The 21,739-nt window shown below is 39.7% G+C and overlaps 1 protein-coding gene across 3 annotated transcripts; it reads right to left on the bottom strand.

The window, feature by feature from the left end:
• Positions 1 to 4,485: 4,485 nt before the first annotated feature.
• On the bottom strand, positions 4,486 to 21,255 carry kynu (kynureninase). 3 transcript variants are annotated; one of them, XM_087835924.1, is made up of 14 exons: positions 20,765 to 21,255; positions 14,509 to 14,703; positions 14,305 to 14,425; positions 14,152 to 14,234; positions 12,869 to 12,930; positions 12,682 to 12,753; positions 10,500 to 10,574; positions 10,059 to 10,205; positions 8,877 to 8,975; positions 7,610 to 7,683; positions 7,256 to 7,308; positions 6,925 to 7,010; positions 6,164 to 6,394; positions 4,486 to 5,663 (listed from the first exon to the last, which is right to left on the bottom strand). In XM_087835924.1, the coding sequence occupies exons 2-14, from the start codon at positions 14,675 to 14,677 to the stop codon at positions 5,529 to 5,531; spliced, it is 1,407 nt and encodes a 468-aa protein (XP_087692050.1). In that variant the 5' UTR covers positions 14,678 to 14,703; positions 20,765 to 21,255; the 3' UTR covers positions 4,486 to 5,528. The 3 variants fall into 3 exon arrangements, with proteins under 3 accessions (XP_087692050.1, XP_006792911.3, XP_087692048.1); XM_006792848.3 differs by lacking the exon at positions 20,765 to 21,255 and adding an exon at positions 17,185 to 17,335; XM_087835922.1 differs by lacking the exon at positions 20,765 to 21,255 and adding an exon at positions 15,510 to 15,713.
• Between the last annotated feature and the right edge of the window lie 484 nt (positions 21,256 to 21,739).

The following is a 21,739-nucleotide window of genomic DNA, read 5'->3' as shown; positions in this document are numbered from 1 at the left end:
ATTGTGATTTCGTCTCTTATTCATGAAGCCTGCTCTTCAAACAAAACCCTTGAACAACAAGCTGCTTTTATCCACTTTAAACTCCATTTGATGGAATTCTTTGATAGCTCCGAGTTCAGCTCTGCCTCAAATGAAGTTAAACCACCCAAAACTAATCTAGTCCCATTTTTTAATATTTTTTTATTTCACCATTTTCATTCTTTACCTGACTCTATTAGTGGGTGCTTCCCCTCGGCGGCTGTCACAGCAGACCTGCCAAGAGAACGGTCAGTAAAGTTCCCGTCTGTAGCTTTTCACGGTTTAGTTGCTCTACAATTAATTAATGGGATGAAAAAGTCCCACACAGCACCTCGCCGCCTCTGGAGCAGCAGCAGCTACCTTTGCCAGCTGTCAAATTGGAGAGACGTGGACTGGAAAAATAAGCCTGAGGCTGTGGCTATTTAAGGTAATTAGTTCTGATTCATGCAGCTCTCAATCCCTATTACCTGTTAACTGCTGCCACCATCAACCAGCGTTCAGCCTGGGGAGTTCAGCTTTGCGTGTGCGTTCATGTGAAGACTGAAGGCACGGAAAGCAGAAGGATGCCAGAATCCAATCAAAGGTTTGGGTTATTAAAATATGACCAGTGATGTTTTCTGGGTGAGGCAGAAGTACAGTCAACCTGAAATAAAGGTCGATTGTGTTTGAGTGAACTTTTAGGAAGCTCTTTTGTTGAGTGCTGTTAATCAAATTGGATTCTGAAGCTTCCTGTTCCTAAAAATGTGACATTTATGGGATAAAACAGCTGAACATCACGGTTTAAGTTTATTTTCTGCTTAACCAACCCGCCAGGAGACATTATAAAGTGTTGTTTTTTCTTAGTTTCATTCATGGCATGTAGTACTGTGCAAAACTCTTGAGCCACCCGACATTTCTTTATATTTTGCTGTGAAAATGGGACGCCTGAATTACAGGTAGAGGTTTTCTTGTCATTTATTTAGTTCTCCAAGCTTTTGTTGTGTTTAACAAGTAGGCCAATCCAGAGAGAGTTGACAGGAAAGCAGGATATTAGGGAGGGGGAATGACACACAGGACATGGGTGAACTTCAAACTGGGTCATTGTAGTAGTTTTTGGCATATGGGTCACCTGCTCAATCGGGGAGCAACAGTGGCAACCTGTTTTCCAGGCTTCTTCAAAGACATTCAAAGCTCTTTTTTGGGTGTTTCTGCTTTTTGTTCTGTTCTCTGCTGCTTCAACAGTGGCCCATGTAAGATGCTGGATTTTTTCCTGTGTCTTAAGGACATGGCTTTCAGATACTGTTCATCATCATTTTTTTAAGAATGCACAGCACGTCATGCTGAGATATGCCAAGTTTTCAGCTAATAGCGCTTTGAGAATCACCTTGTTGGTGCAAAATACTATTTTATGTCTGAAGAAATGGGAACAAATGATGCGTTTTTGTGACTGGCTACAACACCTAAAGATCTAATTACGTGTAAACACAACATTGGTTCTTTCTTTGAGTTAAAAGAGATTAACATTTGGGGATATCGGACTCTTTTACATCTGCTTTGACTAGGATCCATAAAGTATGTGATAACCAATATTAGTTTGTGCTGCAATTTTAATCATTTGGCAAGATTTTTTTATGCATCCCTACTCTGACTTTTCTTAGTATTGGAAGTACTATTCAAACTCACTATACTGTATGTTGATATAATCGACATACAGTATAGTGCTGTATAATCAATGTGTTTGCAAAGATTTAGAAAATATATGCATTTACCCATTTACTCATACTGGGTACCGGGTAGGACATCTCTTCCACTTTGGAAACAGCCAATCCGTCCTCTGTACTTTGCCACACTTGGTATAGTCCTGCGCCCTGAATACAACTGCCACTTCCTGTTTGCCATCCTGGCCTTTTACCTGGATTTGTTTGGGTGAAGCACAAGGAAACAAAACAATTTGGGTAAGTATGAATGTGAATCTGAAGTCGGTTTGACTGAATGTGCAGCTCGTTCATTAACTTATGAAATTTATTAGAAACTTAAATGTTTAAAAGGTTTGCTAGAATAAATGCCACCTTACAAGTTCTGTTGTTCAGCTGAAGATAGCAAATGAAGTATTTCTTTCACATCTGAACCTATTTCTGCCTCTAACACTCATCTACATCTGCTCCACCCTGCCTGCACTCTCTTCTTCAGTGGTTGACCCCTAGTATTTAAACTCGTCCACCTTCAACTTTCCACCTGTCTGCCTCTCATTCACACACATGTATTCTGTCTTGATTCTACCGACTTTCATTTCTCTTCTCTCCAGAGGATACCTCCACCTCCCCAGTCTTTCTTCCACCTGCTCCCTACACTCACTGCAGATCACAGTGTCATCATATTCCATGGAGACTCCTGTCGGACCTCATCTGCCAACCTGTCTGTCACCTTTGATGGGCAATGTATTAATATGTCATCGGCTACATCGCCACGGGATAATGTAATGTTTTTTTTTAAGTACAGCATTTGCAAACAATGTTAATAGTTCATCTATGGCTTCAGTACTTGGCAAAGTAATTTTATTAAAAGTCATCCACAAGTAACAGTAATAGTTGTGTGTTTGCAGAAAACTATGTTCCCTCACCTATCAGGTTAGAGGTTTGATCTGATTTCTGGCCAGCTTGCAGTCTTTCATTTGGATGTTAAACTCCAAAGGTCGTTTTTGTCTCTAAAAGCCAAAACTATCTTTTTGCTCTCTGACCTACTAAGCCACACGCAAGCAGCTTTTGGAGCATTTTTTACTTTGGATATTGGACTTAAAAAGTTATGTTTTAACTGTCAGTGGATCACACAACCTTGAACTCCTGCCAGACCACACCATGCCCAAGCTTTTCTTGGAGCCGTGTAATTTTCACAGAGTTGAGCAGTACACAGAATTCACTGGCTCATGGTGACATATTCATTGAGAAACTGAGACTTCATAGTGTGAGTCTTTCTATCTTTTTAGTGCTGGACACTACAGGTTAGAAACCAAATTTTAACAACAAGTTTAAAACTAACTCGGGAGATATTTTCGTCTTGGTGCTACCCAAGCTAAGCAGTTTTTTGCCCCCTACAGCTTTCAGTCTTTTTCTGAAGCTCATCTAAGAAAACATGTTAAAGACAAAGAGTACTGAAGTATCTTGACTAAAACTCTGACCTGAATTGGAGTATTTAGAGGTGTAAATATCTCACTGTAATGGCAAAAAAGCTCTGTAACCATTGGAGCAGCTTCAGAAATGTATTTTAGAACTCGCAACATTGCATCTCTTTATTTTATGTTCATTCTCCTGAAAATACTTCCTTATCGTAACTTAAATACTTACATTTGAAACTTTCATATGTAAGTCACTGTAAGTTAGATAGTTATACGCTGCCCTTCTTCTAGGGCAATTTATTTTAGCAGCAAATTACAATCTACTGCAATAATTATAACTTTTTTTAATTTTAGGAAAGCTCAATAACATTTCTATTACACACATGTTTTCATGTTTAAAAATGTTTTAATCTACCCATAAGTGCTTAGATTTGGGGTATATTTCTAATCCTCCTCTACTGATCATGAAAAACCTTTCAAAAGTGCCACAGTTTGTTTTGCCTAACTAAACCTTACTTTGCCCATTCTTTGATCAAAACTGTCCACTTCCCTCAGCAAAGACGGAGCTACTTTGTATTTTTTTTCCCCCTGCATGTGTGTGTGAACCCAGCAAGCCGGCGGTCATCATTAAGACAGTAAATCTGCATATTCCTTCTCTCGCTCTCTCTTTTTTTTCTCCATTTTACAGTACAGTCACTGTTAGGTTAAGTAGCCCCAGGAAAGACAATACCAGCCACTCTTCAATTATTTATTCTCACATCATCCCAAAAAGATGACAAATGCTAATTTTGGTCCATTCCCCAGCTGGGCATCCAAGTGCTCATTAGTTTTAAAGAAGGTTAATCCATTTAGGTTTTGCATATTGATATGCCAATTATGTCTAATCGTGGAATAGGCATCCGTCAAGGTAATAGTGCATAAACACATGCAAGAACATTAGGGAGAAGTCAACGTTATAATAAAGTAGGTGTTAATTGGTAAGGGGAGGACTGTCGGCTAACTCATGTGTGTAATGTACAGACGGGTGAGGAAGAGAGAGGGGGAGAAAAAAAGGGTTTCATTAGATTCCTCCCTCACAGCCCAAATGAAAAAAAAAATGCTGTAATTTGCAAACCTCATGCTGTGAGCTCGCTGGGTGCTGTGCCCAAACGCTGCACCGAAGAGGAGGGTCACAGGGGTGAGGGGAGTGAGAGCTACGGCAGCATTCTGACACGGGCTGTTCAAAGAAAATGTTTTTGCAATCATAATGTGGGATCTAACTTTTGTTCAGTATAACTGCATCATCGTGTTTCCCCATGTGCTGTTGCGCTAAGCCATGACAATAAGAAACATGTCCTCCAAATTTAAAAAAAAACTAAATTTTAATTTGCCTTTTGACATAGAAATCACTCATCAATCATTAAATTATTAATAAATTATATATAAGTGTACAATAAACAACCATGGGATTGTTTCTTAGTTTTCTCCTACTTATACAAATAGTTCATTATTTGAATAGCATCGAACTTTTGAGAATTGTCACTTTTTTAATGAGACGTTTATAATCATTTATATAGAAGAAATATACAGAAATATAATTGGTGTGACACCGGTGTTAGCACTTTAACACTAATAGTCTGTTTAGATGTGATAAATACTATCTTTAATTATGATATAATAACTACGAGAAAAGACTTGCTGAGGTACTGTAAAAACCAGCAGTTAAAAATACAGATAATAATAATAATAACTAAGAAAAAGGCCTTTCAGAATGAGGGACAGTGAAACAAAAATCATTACTGATGTTTTTAAATGTACTTTTTCACACAGGGCCAGGTACTTGAGTTATCCTTGTCTAATATTACATTTTGTTTGATCAAATAGCAACAAGCTAATAAATCAAGAATGGTTCAAATACTTTTTCATACTTTTTCACACTTTTTCACATCACTATACGTATAAGAAAATATATTAAATATCTATTAAAATCAAAGGATTTATATCCAATTCACTATTTTAAATGCAAGATGATACATTTCACATCGCTGTGGTGTCATAAAATTGTGTAAATACAGTTTTCTTGCCATTATTTAAAGCCACAGCTTTAAAACTGAAGGTTAGTTGTCTCGTAGCATTTGGTCACATACCAATTTTGTTTCATTTCACGAAACAAAGACCAAGGGAACGTCAGGGTTCTCTCTCAATCTGAAGGCTGTTCTCAGCTTTATTTTAAACTGTCAACTAAAAATATTTTACTTCTGAGAATTTATGACATATATCTCTGCAACAGATAAAAAAAAAAAGTTTAACAATACAGTGAAGATAATGAGGCTCAAATGGTTCAAAAAGGCACAAAATGAGAGACCTGAGGCGTTTAAAGAAAGCATAATGCTTTACAACTTTTCTAATAATCATGAAAAAACACAGGAGTTTGTAGCAGTCAGTTCCTCTCCCAATCTTGCTTGCTGGCAGCCAGAGCCTCTCCCAGCGCTCTGATGAAGCGATGGACATCACTGAAGGAGCTGTACATTGGCACCGGAGCAACTCGCAGCACGCTCGGCTCCCTCATGTCACACTATGAGACAGGAAATGACAAAAGAGTTCAAAATGGTTCAGGTGGTCATTTTTTGAAGCACAAGGAATTAAAGTGCCAAAAACTGGAGCTCCTTCAATAGCCACTGGAGGCAAGTTACAAAAGCGAGCATGTCCCTATAGTTGGTTTTATGAAGTTAGTTGCTAAGATCATCCACCAGTCTGTGCTCTGGTTTTAGTGAGTTAAATGCTAATGTTTTATTTGTATGTACTTGGCACTAGTTATCAGGTATCTGTTTATAAAAACAAGCTGAATTCACAAACTTTGGACACTTCTGGCTCCAAAACAGAAAACAAATACAAAACTGAACTGGCTAAGATGCCAAATACGTGACCAACCCCTTTTCTAAATTTTTGATGATAACAAAACAGAACTTAAAATAAAAAGACAAAATTTACAATTTGATGTTAAAATTAATTACATTCTTGTATTTTTACCCGATTAGGCTCATACTAGAAACAGATATCGGGATTTATACTCACAGCGACGCCCCTCTTCTCCAGCTCCTCGAAGACTCTTTTGATGGGAACAGAGAAGGAGAGTGAAAGCTGGCAGCCTCTCTGCTGAGGGTCCGACGGTGTGATGATGTGGACGTGAGGTTTGTGAGGCTGAGCCGGGTCCTTAGTGTAGTAGTGCTTAATCAGATACTCCAGGTAGCCGGTTAGTAGGAGGGACTTCTTGCGCAGAGCCTGCATGGTGGTCATGTTAAACACCTGGCAAGATTTAAATCGTGTATGAGGAAAGAAAATGAAAAATTGATGTTACTTCAGGCAAATGTTGTTTTTTCTTGCACAAGACTATGCTGATATATTAAGGAAGCCTGAAAACAGCATTTTTCACTTCCATAAGACATGATTTTAGATCTCAAATTTTAAAAAAGGAATTTTGTGCCAGTGCACTACATACATACATTACATACATGTAATGACAAAAACATACACATAACACTTGTAATGTAATAACGGACATGTAACTTCAATAACCTGCACATAGCACACATGTAATGTCAATGGTTTGCATATAATGTCCACAATATACGTGTAATTTCAATGGCGCGCATATATTGTACACGTAATATAGTTGTTGTTTTGTTTTGTTTTGTTGTTTTCATTTACACAAACTACATATAATTTGTAACGATTCACAATTCCCGAAAGCTAAATAGATGCTAATAATCCTGGAACCTTAGCAAGCTTATAAAATAAGTTTCATTCAGGTCGATTAACATGTCTAGAAGGAGTACCTCCAGACTGGCCTGCAGTGGGCAGACCAGCAGGATTGGTTGGTTCGACAGCCTGAAGCCGCTCACTCCAGGCTGCAGCTCCATCACTAAAAACAGAAGGAAAAAGTCAAGAACCCTTTCAAAGCTTCAGGATCCATTCAGTTCATTTAAAGCCTGAGAGGTGTGCTCTTTACACTCTAAACATAAAGGTCTCCAAATAGGCAGAACTGCAGGTGTAATGTTCACATGAGACCACAAGATGGAAGCAAATAGCAACTCTAAGAGCACACAGCAGGCTTGAGAGAGGTACTGAGTAGGCAGAGGTCAGTGAGGAATCTGTGGTGAGTTTTACCGTTAGTCATCTGAAACCGAGACTTCAGGTCATGTCCCCACCATCCCATCAGCCTGAAGGACACAGGAACAGAGAGCTGTGTTACTTTATTTAATCCAATCTTTAATCCTGTCTATTAACGTATTTTGACTAATTTAAGAGAAAGATACTTGAGTTTAAAAGTTTGATATATTTTATCCTTTGATATTAGTTTCACTATCCTAGATGTCCCACATCTGGCCGTGACTGACTCAAGGTGTCACTTGCCAGTGCTGTGACTGAACCAAGAGTGTCAAAATTAGGCCAAAAATATCTGGGATATCCTACCAACAAAAATCTCCACCAGCTAAAATGTCTGTGAGGAGTGTTTCTTACGTTGGTTTGATGGTGTGTTTGTGTTTCTCATGGATAAACGCTCCAGCGAGACCACCAGCACCTGAGTTTATATACTGCAAACAAAAAAGCCACAGTCATCACAAAGCATTTCTCATTTATACTTTTATCTGATAATTGTACTGAAATCGCCTGCAGTTCATTAATAGGGCAGTTAGTGAGCAAGGTAGTCCTCACTAAGGTGGAGTGATTGGTGATAAGGAGATAAGTATTTACCTCTGCCTTTATGATACATGAATAAAAAAGTCTGTGAAATTTGTCTGAAATTAAGATAATCTCGGACATTTTCACATGCCCCGTTCTGTCCTTTTAGGCTGTTTGCTCTGCTCTTGCATCAGTTTCTCTTTCAAACTGTCCTGGATTACATGTGATGGTTTATGGCAATTAACAAGCAGTTTTCAGTTTAAATGATCCATAGTTTTCAGCGATGGCGCTAAGGTAGATGTAACATCGCTGCTGCAGAGAGATCAGAAAGTAGCACTACAGAAGTTATTGAATGGGAGATCAGCCGAATTACCTAAGGCTTTTGATCTTCAAAGGCCCCTTCCATTGGTTTTTGATAAAGACATCCCCCATGGTCATTCATAAACCAAAATAAATAAGTAATAAACTGTTAAATGACAGGTAGTTCCAGTTTTTTCAGTATCTGTTATAGAATTGCATGATTTCTTACTCTTGAGTTCAGAAAAATCTAACCCTGATAGGTTTGTGTGCTTAATTTCTCTCATGAGCTGCTTTGTGCATCCTGGCAAAACAAAGAAATATTCTGTCAATTAATAAAAAAACTTTGATTTTATAATAATTACATAATTACAGGACAGTGTGGACAATGAGATACTAGAAATTTTCTGTAATTCATTTCTTTAACTTTAAGCCCAAAGAGTCATGCTGCCAGACTTCTTTCCTTTACTACAGCACCATTTCTTTATCAAATAGAAAAACAGATCTATTGTTGAAGTTCTTTTTCTTACATTAAAATATCTCAGGGATTAAATGTGAGTTTTGCTGGTCCGGCTCACTTGAGATGAAAGTGAACTGTATGTGATGAGCCACGATGTAAAATGAGTTTGACACCCTGGTATAAGCGTCTAAAATCGGAACTGGTTGTATTGTCTCAACCTTTGCCAGAAAGAACATTAATATTCCTCAGAAAGGACATTTGTCCTACAGCTCCACAGAGTCTCATTCACTCTGGACTGTGTCTGGATGAAACAGTGAGCAGGACTTTAGAAGTCTCCTGTCAGCTGACCTTGTAGGAGCACCAGCAGGCGAAGTCGACACCCCAGTCGTGCAGTTCCAACTCGACGTTTCCTGCCGCGTGGGCGCAGTCGAAGCCGACATAACAGCCCTGACAGACAAACAGAGGACACAGTAACAACTCAATATACAGCACAGAGCAAAAGTCTTGAGAAGGCCCTGATTAATTTTTCTTTTGCTTCCAAGGTAACAGACTTTCTTCAAATTTTTGAAGTGGTCTTGAGCAATAGCTTTCCAGGACTTGTAGAGATCTTTCAAAGTTTTCTTTGGACATTGACTCTTTCCACAACTCAAGGAAACATTTGGTCAAGCTGGAAAGTTTCACAACTGAAGAGCTGCATCAAGAAATATGGGATTTATTGCAAATAACACCAATATTTCATAAAATGATGGAGAGATGCGGTGAAAATTTCAGATGAAAATGGGGAAAAGATTTGGGTGTAAACACACAATTGGAAAAAGGGAATAGCGTTGTTGTTAACGTTAGTCAGTCAGAGTCACAGTGGGCAAAACTCACTCAGTTAAAAATTGTGCATCAGTATTATTGTTGGCCTATCAAACTTCGCAGAGTGGGTGTGATACCCACCAACTCTAGCTGGAGATGCAGATCTGCGATTGGTACTTTTCTTCATCTTGAACTTTTTTGTAAATAAATAATGAAAGCACTGGGAGCAATCATATCCATGCTTTTTTATGTCAACTCTCATTTAACCAATACAAGAAAATGGGGAAGGTTCTGGTGACTGCAAGGCCTCATTGAAACATCATTAAAGACTTTTATCTGAGTATTTTGGGTTACAGTGGTTTTCAAACTCTTTTTGCTAGGCCCCCCTTTGTTTTATAAGAAAATCTGTAGCTTTACTGTATAAAGAGCTAACATCTCCAAAATGTCAGTAGTAGTTCATTATTATAAGACGTGTTTGTGAACTAATCAAGAATGTGGGATACTGTTTGTCCGTGATTTGGACAGCCCAGCGCGTGCTCCCAATGCAGGGGAAACAAACTCTGCCGGGGAGACCTACCTTGGCACTTGTGCAGCTAAAGCCAAAGGCAAGATATGCTTCATCATATTTTCTAGTCTAGCTTGGAAGGAAGTTGGTTTGGAAACACTGCGCCCCCCCAGTAATGTGCCCCCCACTTTGGGAACCGCTGGGTTACAGTATCCTCTCCTCACCTTCCTCTGGCCAGCCTCAGTGATGCGGGCCATGTCGAACAGCTGGCCGGTGTAATACTGAACCCCGCTAAACATTACCACTGCAATAGAGTCGCCCTGCTTCTCGATCACCTCCAGGATGTCCTCGGTTTTCAGGGTCTCTTCTCCCTGAACACACAGAAAGGAGCATCAGTGCTCAGCATTGTCATTTAAACGGTGTTTAGTTTCTAACTGACACAGAGCTACAGACATGTTTGTTCAAATAACAGCATGAAATGCACTCGATAAGTCGGCAACTGCTCTTCATCTTTGAAAGTTAAGATGCTGTGAAAGTTTTAGTAGTGATATGCTAACACGTGACGTGAAGTAGATGACCTGAGGATTTGCTTTGGGGAGGAAAACTATCCAGCAATTGTTCCGTCATGGAGAAATTAGTTTAGATAAAAGTGTACAGTGTGTTACCGGCTTGGGTGACAGCAGCAGCATGCTGTCCTTAGGATCGAGTCCTCGCAGACGGATCTGAGACTCCACAGCGTACTGAGGAAAGAGATTCAAGAAGGACACTGAAGTTTTAACCCTCCTGTTATGTTGCAGGTCAAATTGAACCATTTTAAATTGTAAAAATGTAAAATAAATAGTTTAAAGTATTTTTTCAGTATGAAACTTCTTGTGCTTGGCTTCATAAAGGTAATCAACATATAAAATAAAAATTGTGCATTTTCACATATGTACAACCCATGTGTTACCCACATGTCCCAGGACAAGTGGGTAGGACAGGAACCTTTTATGGGCAGCATGTGATGCAAACACCAGCTATACACTAAACATGCAGGTTAACACTGGGAAGCCAGCTGGAGGAGCCCCAGAGAAGAATCATGTCACAAAGGTTGTGCTTGATATGCCACAAGATCTCAGGGGCACAGCATGACCTGTGACTACAACTTGGTTCAGGAGCTTCTAAAGAGAAAGCTCACGATGGTTAGAACAGTCCGAAAGAACTGAACTGAACTCCCTGCTGAGCTGCTGAAAACCAAGAACAGGCCCCCCCAGTCTTCCATAGTTGCCTTCACAGACACTACAGCCCTGGTACCTTATTGCCACAAAAAAGGGAAAACAGTTGTCCTCATGAGCACTTTGTACAAAAATGCTGAAATCAGCACACGAGAGGACCAGAAACCAACTATGACTCTAGACTACAATGCCACCAAAGGGTGGGTTGACAACTTGGACAAAGTCACAGGGTCCTACAGCACCAAGTGAATGACTGCACGCTGGCCACTGGTCATCTTTTACAACATCGATGTATCAGCCTACAACACATTTGTCATTTGGGCGGAGATCTTTCCTGAGTGATGAAATGTCCCTCATGTGCTGTGTAGACACATGCACCTTGTTCATTTCCACCTATTAATTTTTGTGTATTTCTGGTTCTAAACAGTGGATAGTGTTTATTATTGCAACATATGGAGACATGTCACTTGTGTGCTGTGGAGACTCACAGACACACACACTGTGTTCATATTGCTATCCCTTATCTTTCTAGAGTTTACTTTCAATACAAATCCTCTTGAGTCATTAGTCTTGATTTTAAGTCAGTTTGACCCAGAACAGAAGAGATGTCACATGTTACTTTCTCTACATCACTACATACAAAGAAAAAAATGTAAATTATAAAACAAATTTTTAAAATAATCAATGTCATGTAAAACTATTGTGTTTTATATGCAGGTCTTTCTAATGTGCATTAAAAATGTTTTAAAATGCATTTTTTATGAAAAACAATTGAACCACGATTTGTGAGAGGTAAAAAAAAACCACACCACTACACCAAATATTGTTGGAAATGGTTAGTAACAGAGTTAATAATCAGATATAAACATAGTAAACATGCCCTGGGTCAAGTTAGCCCACGAGCGGTGTTCCTGAGAAACTAACATAACAGGTCGGTTAATGACCAACTTGAACTGAGGAGACAAGAGATTATTTACACCATAGACAAGTAAGAGAAACACTGAGTGCAGGAAAAGACTCAGTTTAAGTCCTTTTAGGACCCTTTAGGTCCAGTCTGCATGCAAAAGTATTGATGGGCAAGATACTGAAGCCCACGTTCCTCTCTGATGCATCCATTAGATTATGAATGTTAGATAGAAAACACCTAGGTGTAGAAAACATGTGCTTGTATGGATGGGCGAATGAGGCATATTGCATAAAGCACTTTGAGTAGAAAGTTGAGTGGAAAAGTGCTGTATGAGAACCAGTCCATATGTTCAACTATAAATAAAATATGGGTTTATGAGATTTGCAAATCCCTGCATTCTGTTTTTATTCATATTTTACAAAGCTTTTTCAGAAATGGTATTGTACTTAACAAACTTAGGGTCAAGTCCATCTCTAATGTACACTCTGGACAGATCTCAAAAACCTTCCTCCTTCAATTAATGTCAGTTCTTTGGGCTAGAAATGTTTCTCAAGTGTTAAAACTGGTGAGAAACACAAGATCAAACCCCAACTAATCATCCAGTGAAGTTTAATTTTTCTTTTGAGTTAGACAAAACTAGTAAAGCTGAATTCATGGATCAGGGAAAGAAAAATCCCCAAAGGGAGGATTTGAGAGAAAAATGTGATCATGAGTGGATGTACTCACGTGATCAGATGGAAAGGCCTTGTCCTCTAGAAGGATTTTATGTCGAGTTTTAGTGGGTTTGTAGAAGGAAAGCTGCCGAATAATTGAAGGATATTACTGTTCAGTTTGAAAGTTGTTGAACTATGTGTGTTATGTTTGTATATCTCATCATTTAAATGGGGTGAAACAGTGAGTGATTGTATCATACCAACAAAAGATGTAAATTTACTGTCAGACCGTTCATCAGTGCCACTTCCTCAGTTTTAGCTCCTGTCAAAAACAAAAGAAGAAAAACAATATGAGTCATGATCTTAATTAATATGTGAATATTTGAGAAATTTCCCCAAGGCTTTCATTTCATTTCAGTAACAGCAGAAATGAGGAAATCCGGGTTATTTAAAGCATAGTAGCCTTTGTTGAAACCTTCAGTTCACAAAATGGTCAAACTATAGTCATCTTTATCTGAAGGACTCAAATGATCACATGTATTCTTGTCATTGTCTTCCTCATCCAGAACTTGCGAATGAAATCACAGATGCACTTTGCACTCTTCAAAACAGGCCTGGATGGAAAGGTGCAGTGACTACCAGCTAAGGTAAATGGGACAGACTGTTTTAAAACTACAGCTGTGTGTGAGCATCACAGAAGAACACACAAATGTGAAACTCTAGATCGAACCATCCAAGAGTTAGCTCAAGTTGACATGGAAGCTTTAGAAAACATTTTTATTAGGACCACTATGAGTATTTTCAGTGAAAAGGAGACTTATTTCCAACTAAAATTGTTGGAAATAACAGTCTTTCCTTTGGCAGGTTCTGCTCTTGGACCTCTCGAGTCCTTTCAAAGACGCAGAACTGACTGTTGCACAAAAAAGAGCAAATTGGCAAAAATAGAAAGCATGGAAGAAGGGGCTGGCAGACGTGGGTTGTAAAGCTACTTGTAGAAGTTCTCCAACCGTGGGCAGGCTAAAGCAGCTTAGGTCCTAGTCACACGGGCCTAGAGACTTGTCAGTGACCATCTTTGAAACCCCTGGTTGCTAGGAAAAAACGTTATTCCTCAGCTGTTTGCTGGCTGTCGCTGTGAAAGCATTTGCTAAAGCTGCAATCACACAGGCCTATAGACCAGTTTGTGAACCCCTGGTAACCACCAGTTGCTAGGGCAATATGTGTACCCCATGACCGTGGTAGTTTGCATGGATGATGGCAAGTTGTCTGCAAATTATGGTCTTCCATAATTTCTTTAGGGATTAACAAAGTACTCTGATTCTAAATTTACTCAACGGTATCAAAACTGTGAGAAGTGCAGTGCTAGAAAGTTCCCAAACCCCTTCAAAAACGCCAGTTGCCTTTTGGATTTTCTTAATCAGTCAACTGTTACAGCCATTGTCAGACTAGTTCAGGTGAGCCAAAATTTGCAGCTTTGGAAAACATCGTGTTCTCCAAAAATCCTGACCTACTTTAGAGGGACCAGCCAAGCGTCAGTGTTTCTTACCTACAACTTTGGCCATCAGTTCCTCAATGTTGTTTTCAGCCCATGCCCAAGGTCTCGCACCCATTGTGTGTCCATGGATAGCACTGTAAAAGAATACATCAATACATGCCACTGTGCCTCATCCTTTGGTATCAAATATAAGCATTAACGTACATCTTGGCCCACGTCTCCAGTTCCTCTTCCAGGTACTTCTTGACATTTTTAGGCTGCAGCCCCAACGAGTTGCCCAAAAAGTAGATGCAGTCCTTGGCACCATTGACCAGTGAAAGATCAGCTAAAGAAACATCAACAGAATTAAACAACTGCTAATAATAAATATTCTTCTCCATCAACCTTAATGAGACATTTTTCACTCACAAGGCGGCAGCTCTGTAATTTTCGGTACCAGAAATTCCTCCCTGAGATGTCGCAGTTTGTCATGTTTGTCGAAGTAAGCAGCCACTTCTGCAGAGGTCGGACTGCAGCCCAGAGAGTCAGACACTCGTTTCACAGTTTCGCTGGGAGTCAAGCCGTCAAACTCATCCATTGTGGAGGGATCGGTGGGCTGCTGACCTGCAGGAATAGCATCAGTTAGGGAAGACATTTTATCTTTATTAGGAATAGGGTTGCAGTCTCTGGATGCGTAGACTTCCAGATCTGTTTTTTAGGTGTTTACTGACATTGTCTGACCTTCCTCCCGTTAAAGCTAGTCTGCCTTCAGGGTTTAATTTAAAATCCTCTGTGGTGGTGTTACAGATACATGTAAAGGAACAGCAACAAAAAAACAACAAAAACCCAAGTCTGGTGTTTCTGGTAGTTAAGCTCACATGTAGACAGACACTGTGTGATTCCTTGTTTGACCAAATGTCCCGAAAACAGCACTCACTCTAAGGGCAAGTTAAAGTTTAGTCACAGGTCTCTTAGTTTAACCTCATCTGTGGTCTGAAATACACCCAAAATAAACTCTAAGTGTTCTTAGCAGAACATGTCGTTTGTTTGTATTTTCTTAGAGCTCATGTTAAAGGTCCAAGTGCAAACTTTAGGATTCGTCCACCTTTATAGGGGCTTATTTTTAGCTACTCTTTAGAGCGGCTAGTAATAAAGGAATAAACTGTTTCAAGGGTCCTTTTTTTTTTTTTTTTTTAGATCTGATTGCTGTAGAATTATGTAAAGATACAAATTAGTTTGGGTTGTCCTATAATCACAACACTGTTACTCTGGAAAGATTCATTATCCACATGGGATCATTTGTGTTGTAAAGGACATTTTCAGTCTTTCTTTTAAATCTCTTTCTCTGCATCATTTTAATATCTTCCGAACCCCAAACCTGTTGATATGCGAATGTTATGTTTTAGTCATTGGTCTGACTGGTTATTTACCTTTGTACATCTCTATATTCAATGCACATGCTACAAGTGACTGACGCTGACCAAGGTCGGGCTGCTGGCATGCTGGATTCGTGAGCTGTACCTGCAGCCATTAGAGTACCGTCTCTGATCGGACTGCTCTTGGTGGAAATCTGACTGGACAGAGGCACTGAGATGAGGTGCTCCAACCTAAAGCAGCGAGGAATGCCCAGACCTCTACATTGGAGAGACCAAACAGCCACTTCACAAGCGCATGGCACAACACAGAAGAGCCACCTCCACAGGACAAGATTCAGCTGTCCATCTGCATCTTAAGGATAAAGGACACTCTTTCGAGGATGCCAATGTTCACATTTTGGACAGAGAGGACAGATGGTTTGAAAGAGGAGTGAAAGAAGCCATCTATGTCCACTGTGAGCGACCATCTTTGAACAGAGGCGGTGGTTTACGACACCAACTCTCTGCCATCTATAATCCAGTTTTGAGATCCCTTCCCAGACGCCTTAACGCCCACTCACACCCTGGGCCATCTGACCTCAGGAATTCGCATGATAAGGTGGGGCCAGGTTTCACAATGAACTCACCTGAAACTCTGGCTGATTGGGACCCACACCCAGTTCCACACCTTGGCTCAGGCGATTAGAGGATCATCAGGGGGTCCTTTTGTCCCTCCGTGGGGGGACACTCCCACTAGGTTTATATCTGGGACTCTCCACCATTTGACCTTAGAACTGAAGAAGCCTCTCGGATGAGAGGTGAAACGTCTTCAAGTAACTTAAAGAAGTCCAGACGCTTTTCTTTTCTTTGCAAGCTCCTTTGACTCCAACCTAAAGTAGTGCCATTCTTGCAGCAGCACTCCACCCTGTGTCTGTACCTGCCCCCACATATCCTCTGGATTCTGGGCATATCCAGACATTTCCCTGGCCTAAATTTAGTCCCAATATGTCTCCTATGGAACACGGGGTTATGCTGGGTTAATGTGTGACCACTGGCCAGTAATGGAGAGACATACGTCAACAGCAGATCAGGACAGAAGATCCATGCAAAGACTGGTGACTACTTGCACATCCACGAAGTAACCATATTAAATGTTGTATGTTCATATTTTAAAGTGTTGGTCTGTCAAATCAATTTAAAATACAAACTCGTATTTCCTTCTGTTTTTCTCTTTGGTTTCTTCTGTCTATAATCAACATCCATCAGCTGAATCACTCAGATCTTTTCAGAGGGCTTGTCTGCCATATCCTCCTAAGAAAGCTAACATAGACAGAGACTTTTGATCAAAGCTGAGATCATTAGGCTCCAAGAGTCCTCAAAAGAACAAAGTAGACAATATATAGAAAGAAATGTAATTTTTGATCTTCCAGAGTTGTTTCTTTATTTTTAAACCACATTTTTTAAAAAAACCTTTACCAGAATTTTCCTATAACATGACATTCTGCAAGATTAGTACACCCAAACACCTTTAAAATGTTTTGTTTCACACTGTCTAAGCACAAGGCAGCTTCCTTTTAATATGCCTGATAAATCTCTGTGTTCCTTATCAATAACACTGCAGTTCTTTTACAATTAAACACTGAGTTTAAAGGCTTTTCTGCTGACAATTGTTCTTGTTAAAGCATTGCATGCCTCATTATTTATTCTGCTGTAAAGTGGAAGTTATCGAGCTCTGAAAGCTGTAACTCACAGTTGGATCAGTTGGTCTGCAGATGAGCTTCCTCTATGCATTCAGCAGTCAGACTGAGTGAATCGTGTCCTCTGCAAACGCTCTTTGAGCTCTTTGTTTGCACTATCAGGTTAATCATTGTTTTCATGAACTATGACACATACTCAAACATGCTCTTTAATATCCTGTCATAAGTTCGCCTGTGCGCACACACACAAGGCAGAGCAGGAAAGACTTCCTCATTTTGTGGTTTCTGTTTCATGTTTGAAAATCCAAACTTACAAAGTGAAGTTCCACGTGAAAACAGAGCTGGCCATGTGATCAAAAGTCGTTATACTGTAGCTGCATCAGTGTCCGCTCTTCTGCTTTGAGACTTTCCAACGGATGCTAAGCCAGGCTGTGTGGGGATTTACTCCCATCCAGCGCCGGGATCAAACTGTAAACATTCCTTTATTGATTTTGTGTCCATGCACAAAAAAGATCTTTATTTCTTCCTTCAGCATGCTCTCAAACTGCTGATTTACACAAGTATAAACACCACCAAGTTTGACTTGAGTTGCACGGTGCTGAGCAGGAGTCTGTCATTCCTTTTCTTTCAGGCTTCTGCCATTTGTCCACTAGATGGCAGCAAATCATTATTAATAATATGTCCCATGTCTGGTCCGTTCCCTTCTAACTCTGACAGTAGTGAAAGCAGGGGCGATTCTAGGATCAGAGCTTTGGGGGTGCTGAGCACCCAGAGAGCTGCCCATCCAGGCAAGGTAAACTTTACTCATCACAATGAGACTTCTTCCCCATCTCTGTCAGTCCCTGCATCCCTAAATGCCTTCAGTTGTCCCGAGTTCTCTCTGACTGCCTCCTTGGTGCATTTAAACCCCTGTTCCTCCCTGTCCTCATCGTCTGTTGTCTTCATCTCCATTATCAGTCATCATAATTTTACCATCTCTGTGTAAGTCTGCAAATTTCTTTACTAAATCATAAGTTTCTTAAATTCATCAAGTCTCTCTGTGCCTGGGTCCTCGCCACAAAACATGACATCACTGTTTTGTACATTTTAACACAATTTAATCCCCACATTTTTTGAAAGAATAGCAAAACACTTTTTTGAAAAGTCTGTAACAAAACCATCAAATCTGATCAAGGTTATTAAAATGCTGCCAAAGAAGAATGGATTGGAATTTTAAAAAAATACATATCCTAACCTTAATTACTGGGGAAAAATGATAAATGATGCTCATAGTGAGTAAAAAGTAAACTGTGTGCATTCTTTGGACAGAGATTCACTTCTTTTTTTTTCTTTTTTCTTTTTTTTTTCTCTTTTTTCTTTTTTTTTCTTAACTTTAGATAAACTATGTGGATAAAAGAGTACTGGGCCAGAATCCCTAATCTTTGAATTCAGGTGTTTTCAGTCCTATTGCAGCAAATGTACAAAAATCAAGCCAGTAACCATGCGGTCTGCCCTGTGGAGGAATAGATCATTCTAAAGAGCTCACTGAATTTGAGCGTGGTACTGGAATAGGATGCCATCATTGTGATCAGTGAGTCCATGAAATTTTCTCCATCCTAGCTGTTCCACAATCATCTGTAAGTGGTATTATTGCAAACTGGAAGGTGTAAGGAAGCACAGTAACTCAGCAACAAAGTAAGAGACAACATAAAGTTACATAGTACTCTGCTGGCCCAGCAACTGCAGAGTTTGAAACTTCCTCTTGCATTAACATCTGTGATAAAAAATGCATGCCAGGAACTTCACAGCATTTGTTTCCATAGACGAGCAGCTCCTGGAGGTTTAGGTGTCCCCCTGTCTACTACAGCATACACTATATCTGGGTGTATGTTGTTTTAAAATTTCATGTACAGTACAGAGTCTAAGGAGCTGGAAAGAAAAGTGTCTGGACTTCTTTAAGTTTCTTGAAGAAGTTTCACCTCTCACCTGAGAAGCTTCTTCAGTTCTAAGAGCAATTGGTGGAGAGTCCCAGATTTTAAGCCCTATTGGGAGTGTCCCTAAGAGGGTCTTGGACTCCCTGTTGTCCCTCTGCCTAATCACAGCCAAGGTGTAAAAATGGGTGTTGGTCACAATCAGCCAAGGTTTCAGGTGATTGTGAGACCTTGCCCCACCCTATCATGTAAATTACTGAGAACAAATGACCCAATGTGTGACTGAGTGTTAAGGTGTCTGGGAAGGGATCTCAAAGCTGGATTTTCACTAGCTGGGCCCACGTCCTCATTTTAGGTTAGACAGCATTTTTTTTTTTTTTTTTTTTTTTTTTTTTTTTTTTTTTTTGCCTGTCCCGTTTGGCTCTTTTGCCATCAGAATTATTGTCTAAAGGCGAAGAAAGATGCCCAACGGATTTTCTTTACCAAATTGACCATCCCAGCTTTGCCGTAATGGTCCATTTGATTCACCTTTTATTCTTTATTTTATTTTCACTTGCTGAATACGGGACAGACTTGACTGGGGGAAAGAAAAGGGAGAAAGAAAGAGGGAAAGAAAAACAGTTGAGAAGAGGGACGGGGGAGAAGGGCAAAAAACAAAAACCAACAGAATAAGCAAAAAAAAAAAAAAAAATACATATATCGATCACCTGGATCACCTGTTGAGAAAGAAAAAAGAAAACAAGCAGAAGAAAACGAGAATAATACAATAAACAACATCACAATGATATATGGGAATATGACAGTAAATACTAAATATTAAACATTATTGTGCAGCACGTAAGATCGACAGCACAGTGTGCATTGAGGTAGGAGCCAAAAAGGGTGTAGTTTGTGTGTGTGATCACCCGTGTGTACACCTGTGAGCATGGACGCGCTTGTTTTCTTAAAAGGTTCCCTCATGTAATGATCTGCTAGAGGGTTGTAATGATCTGCTAGAGGGTTCACTTCTAAAGTGTATGTATAATACAATACAGATACATAAAAAATACACTCCAAAAATAGAAGTCCTTGAAATATACAAAATATTATTAGAAAATGGAGACACTTGGCCTTTGGTACAATGTATACAATGTATGAAAATATCTTTACTGCAGATACTACTGTGGCTCTGCAGATTTTTTCTTTTCCCTTAACCTATGTCGCCTCACCTTGAGGTTGGTAAATCTGTCTATCACATTTTGGTGGTCGAGTCTCTCACGCATCTCTTTCTCAACTGACATCACAGCCAGGTGCTGGAGTCTGCTTTGACCCATGGTCCTTCTCAGCCAGGTATGGAGCGGATTAAAGACACTAAAAGACCTTTCACAGCTACAGCTGCTAACTGGGTTTGTCAGGGCAACCTAAATAACAGTTTTCAGTGTGGTGAAGATCTGATTATCCAGAAGATTGTACAATGTTAACATATCTGGAATGGCACCAGCCTCACTCTTGAGCTTTATAAAGTCTTTGGCAACCGTGACTTCCTCTGACTGAAGCTCAATATGGTAATGCAGTGCCAGGGCTGACAACCCAGTTTGTTTTGCAGATTCTGTATAGCAGCTTTAATATAGGGAGAACACAACTTCCAGATTGTATGAGTAAAATTAGTTGTTTGTCTTTCTTTTTCTTTGCCAGTTAAACAGTTACTGTTTTGTCTGTTAGTACTCCCTGTCTGTTTTCTTACCTGGTACTTCCTGATCTTGTACTTTGTCCTCATGTTCCCCTCTTTCCTCTCTCCCTCTTTGGACTGACAATCTGTACACACACACACACACACACACACACACACACACAAACAACAGGAGTTATAAGGTTAATGGGCATCCAGTCAGTTAGCTAGTTAGTACCTTGGGTTCAATATCGGCACATGCACATATGGCAAAATGACCAGTTTCTCTCATTACATTTCAAACAGGACAGTGGTAACAACAGCAGGTACGGACAATGTTAAGTTTTAGATTTTAAACAGGCTGTATACATTTCAATGAGATCAACAGGGCAGTCAAATATGGCTAATTTTACTACAGAGCAAACATCGTCGGAAAACACGTTTTAAACTAGGGCTGCCACAAATGATTACTTTGATAGTCGACTAGTCACCGATTATTTTTGCAATTAGTCGACTAATCAGATCATCATCCATTGGACGTACAGCGTACAGCTTATTGCACCAGCATGCATCTGCTCTTATATAACTATCATTAGCTTACAGCTCTAAGTGTTTAAGGTATGTGCTAGCTAAAAATAAAGACAAGATGATAGTTTATTAAATTTTAATGAAATTTGCAGATTGTTTCGGTGAAGTTTAATAAACTCATTGTTATCTAAAATATAACAGGACACCGGAGTATATTCTCAAACATCTCACACTTCTGATAATCAGCTGTCTGCTTGACGTTTATTCAGCTGTGTAAAAACTATAACTTTAATCTCAGCCTAACCGATTTACTCAGGAACAAATAAAATACTAAAAAAAGCCAAACAATAACATTTTGAAGTTATCTAAGTGACTTATATATGTTTAACCTGAGTAGTGAAAGACCGCAGTATGTTTGAAAACGATTTGCCGGAGTCCGGTGTTCTCACGGCTCTAGTGAGGCTTGCCCCCGGCTAGCTATCGAGCTACGTCGGAGCGCTTTTGAAAATATGTGGTGCCTTG

Source organism: Neolamprologus brichardi, chromosome 23 (assembly GCF_056152115.1).
Source record: "Neolamprologus brichardi isolate AB-2024 chromosome 23, ASM5615211v1, whole genome shotgun sequence".
NCBI lineage: Eukaryota > Metazoa > Chordata > Actinopteri > Cichliformes > Cichlidae > Neolamprologus > Neolamprologus brichardi.
Note: the sequence above shows the minus strand (reverse complement) of the source record. Positions and strands in the feature narration are given on the sequence as shown.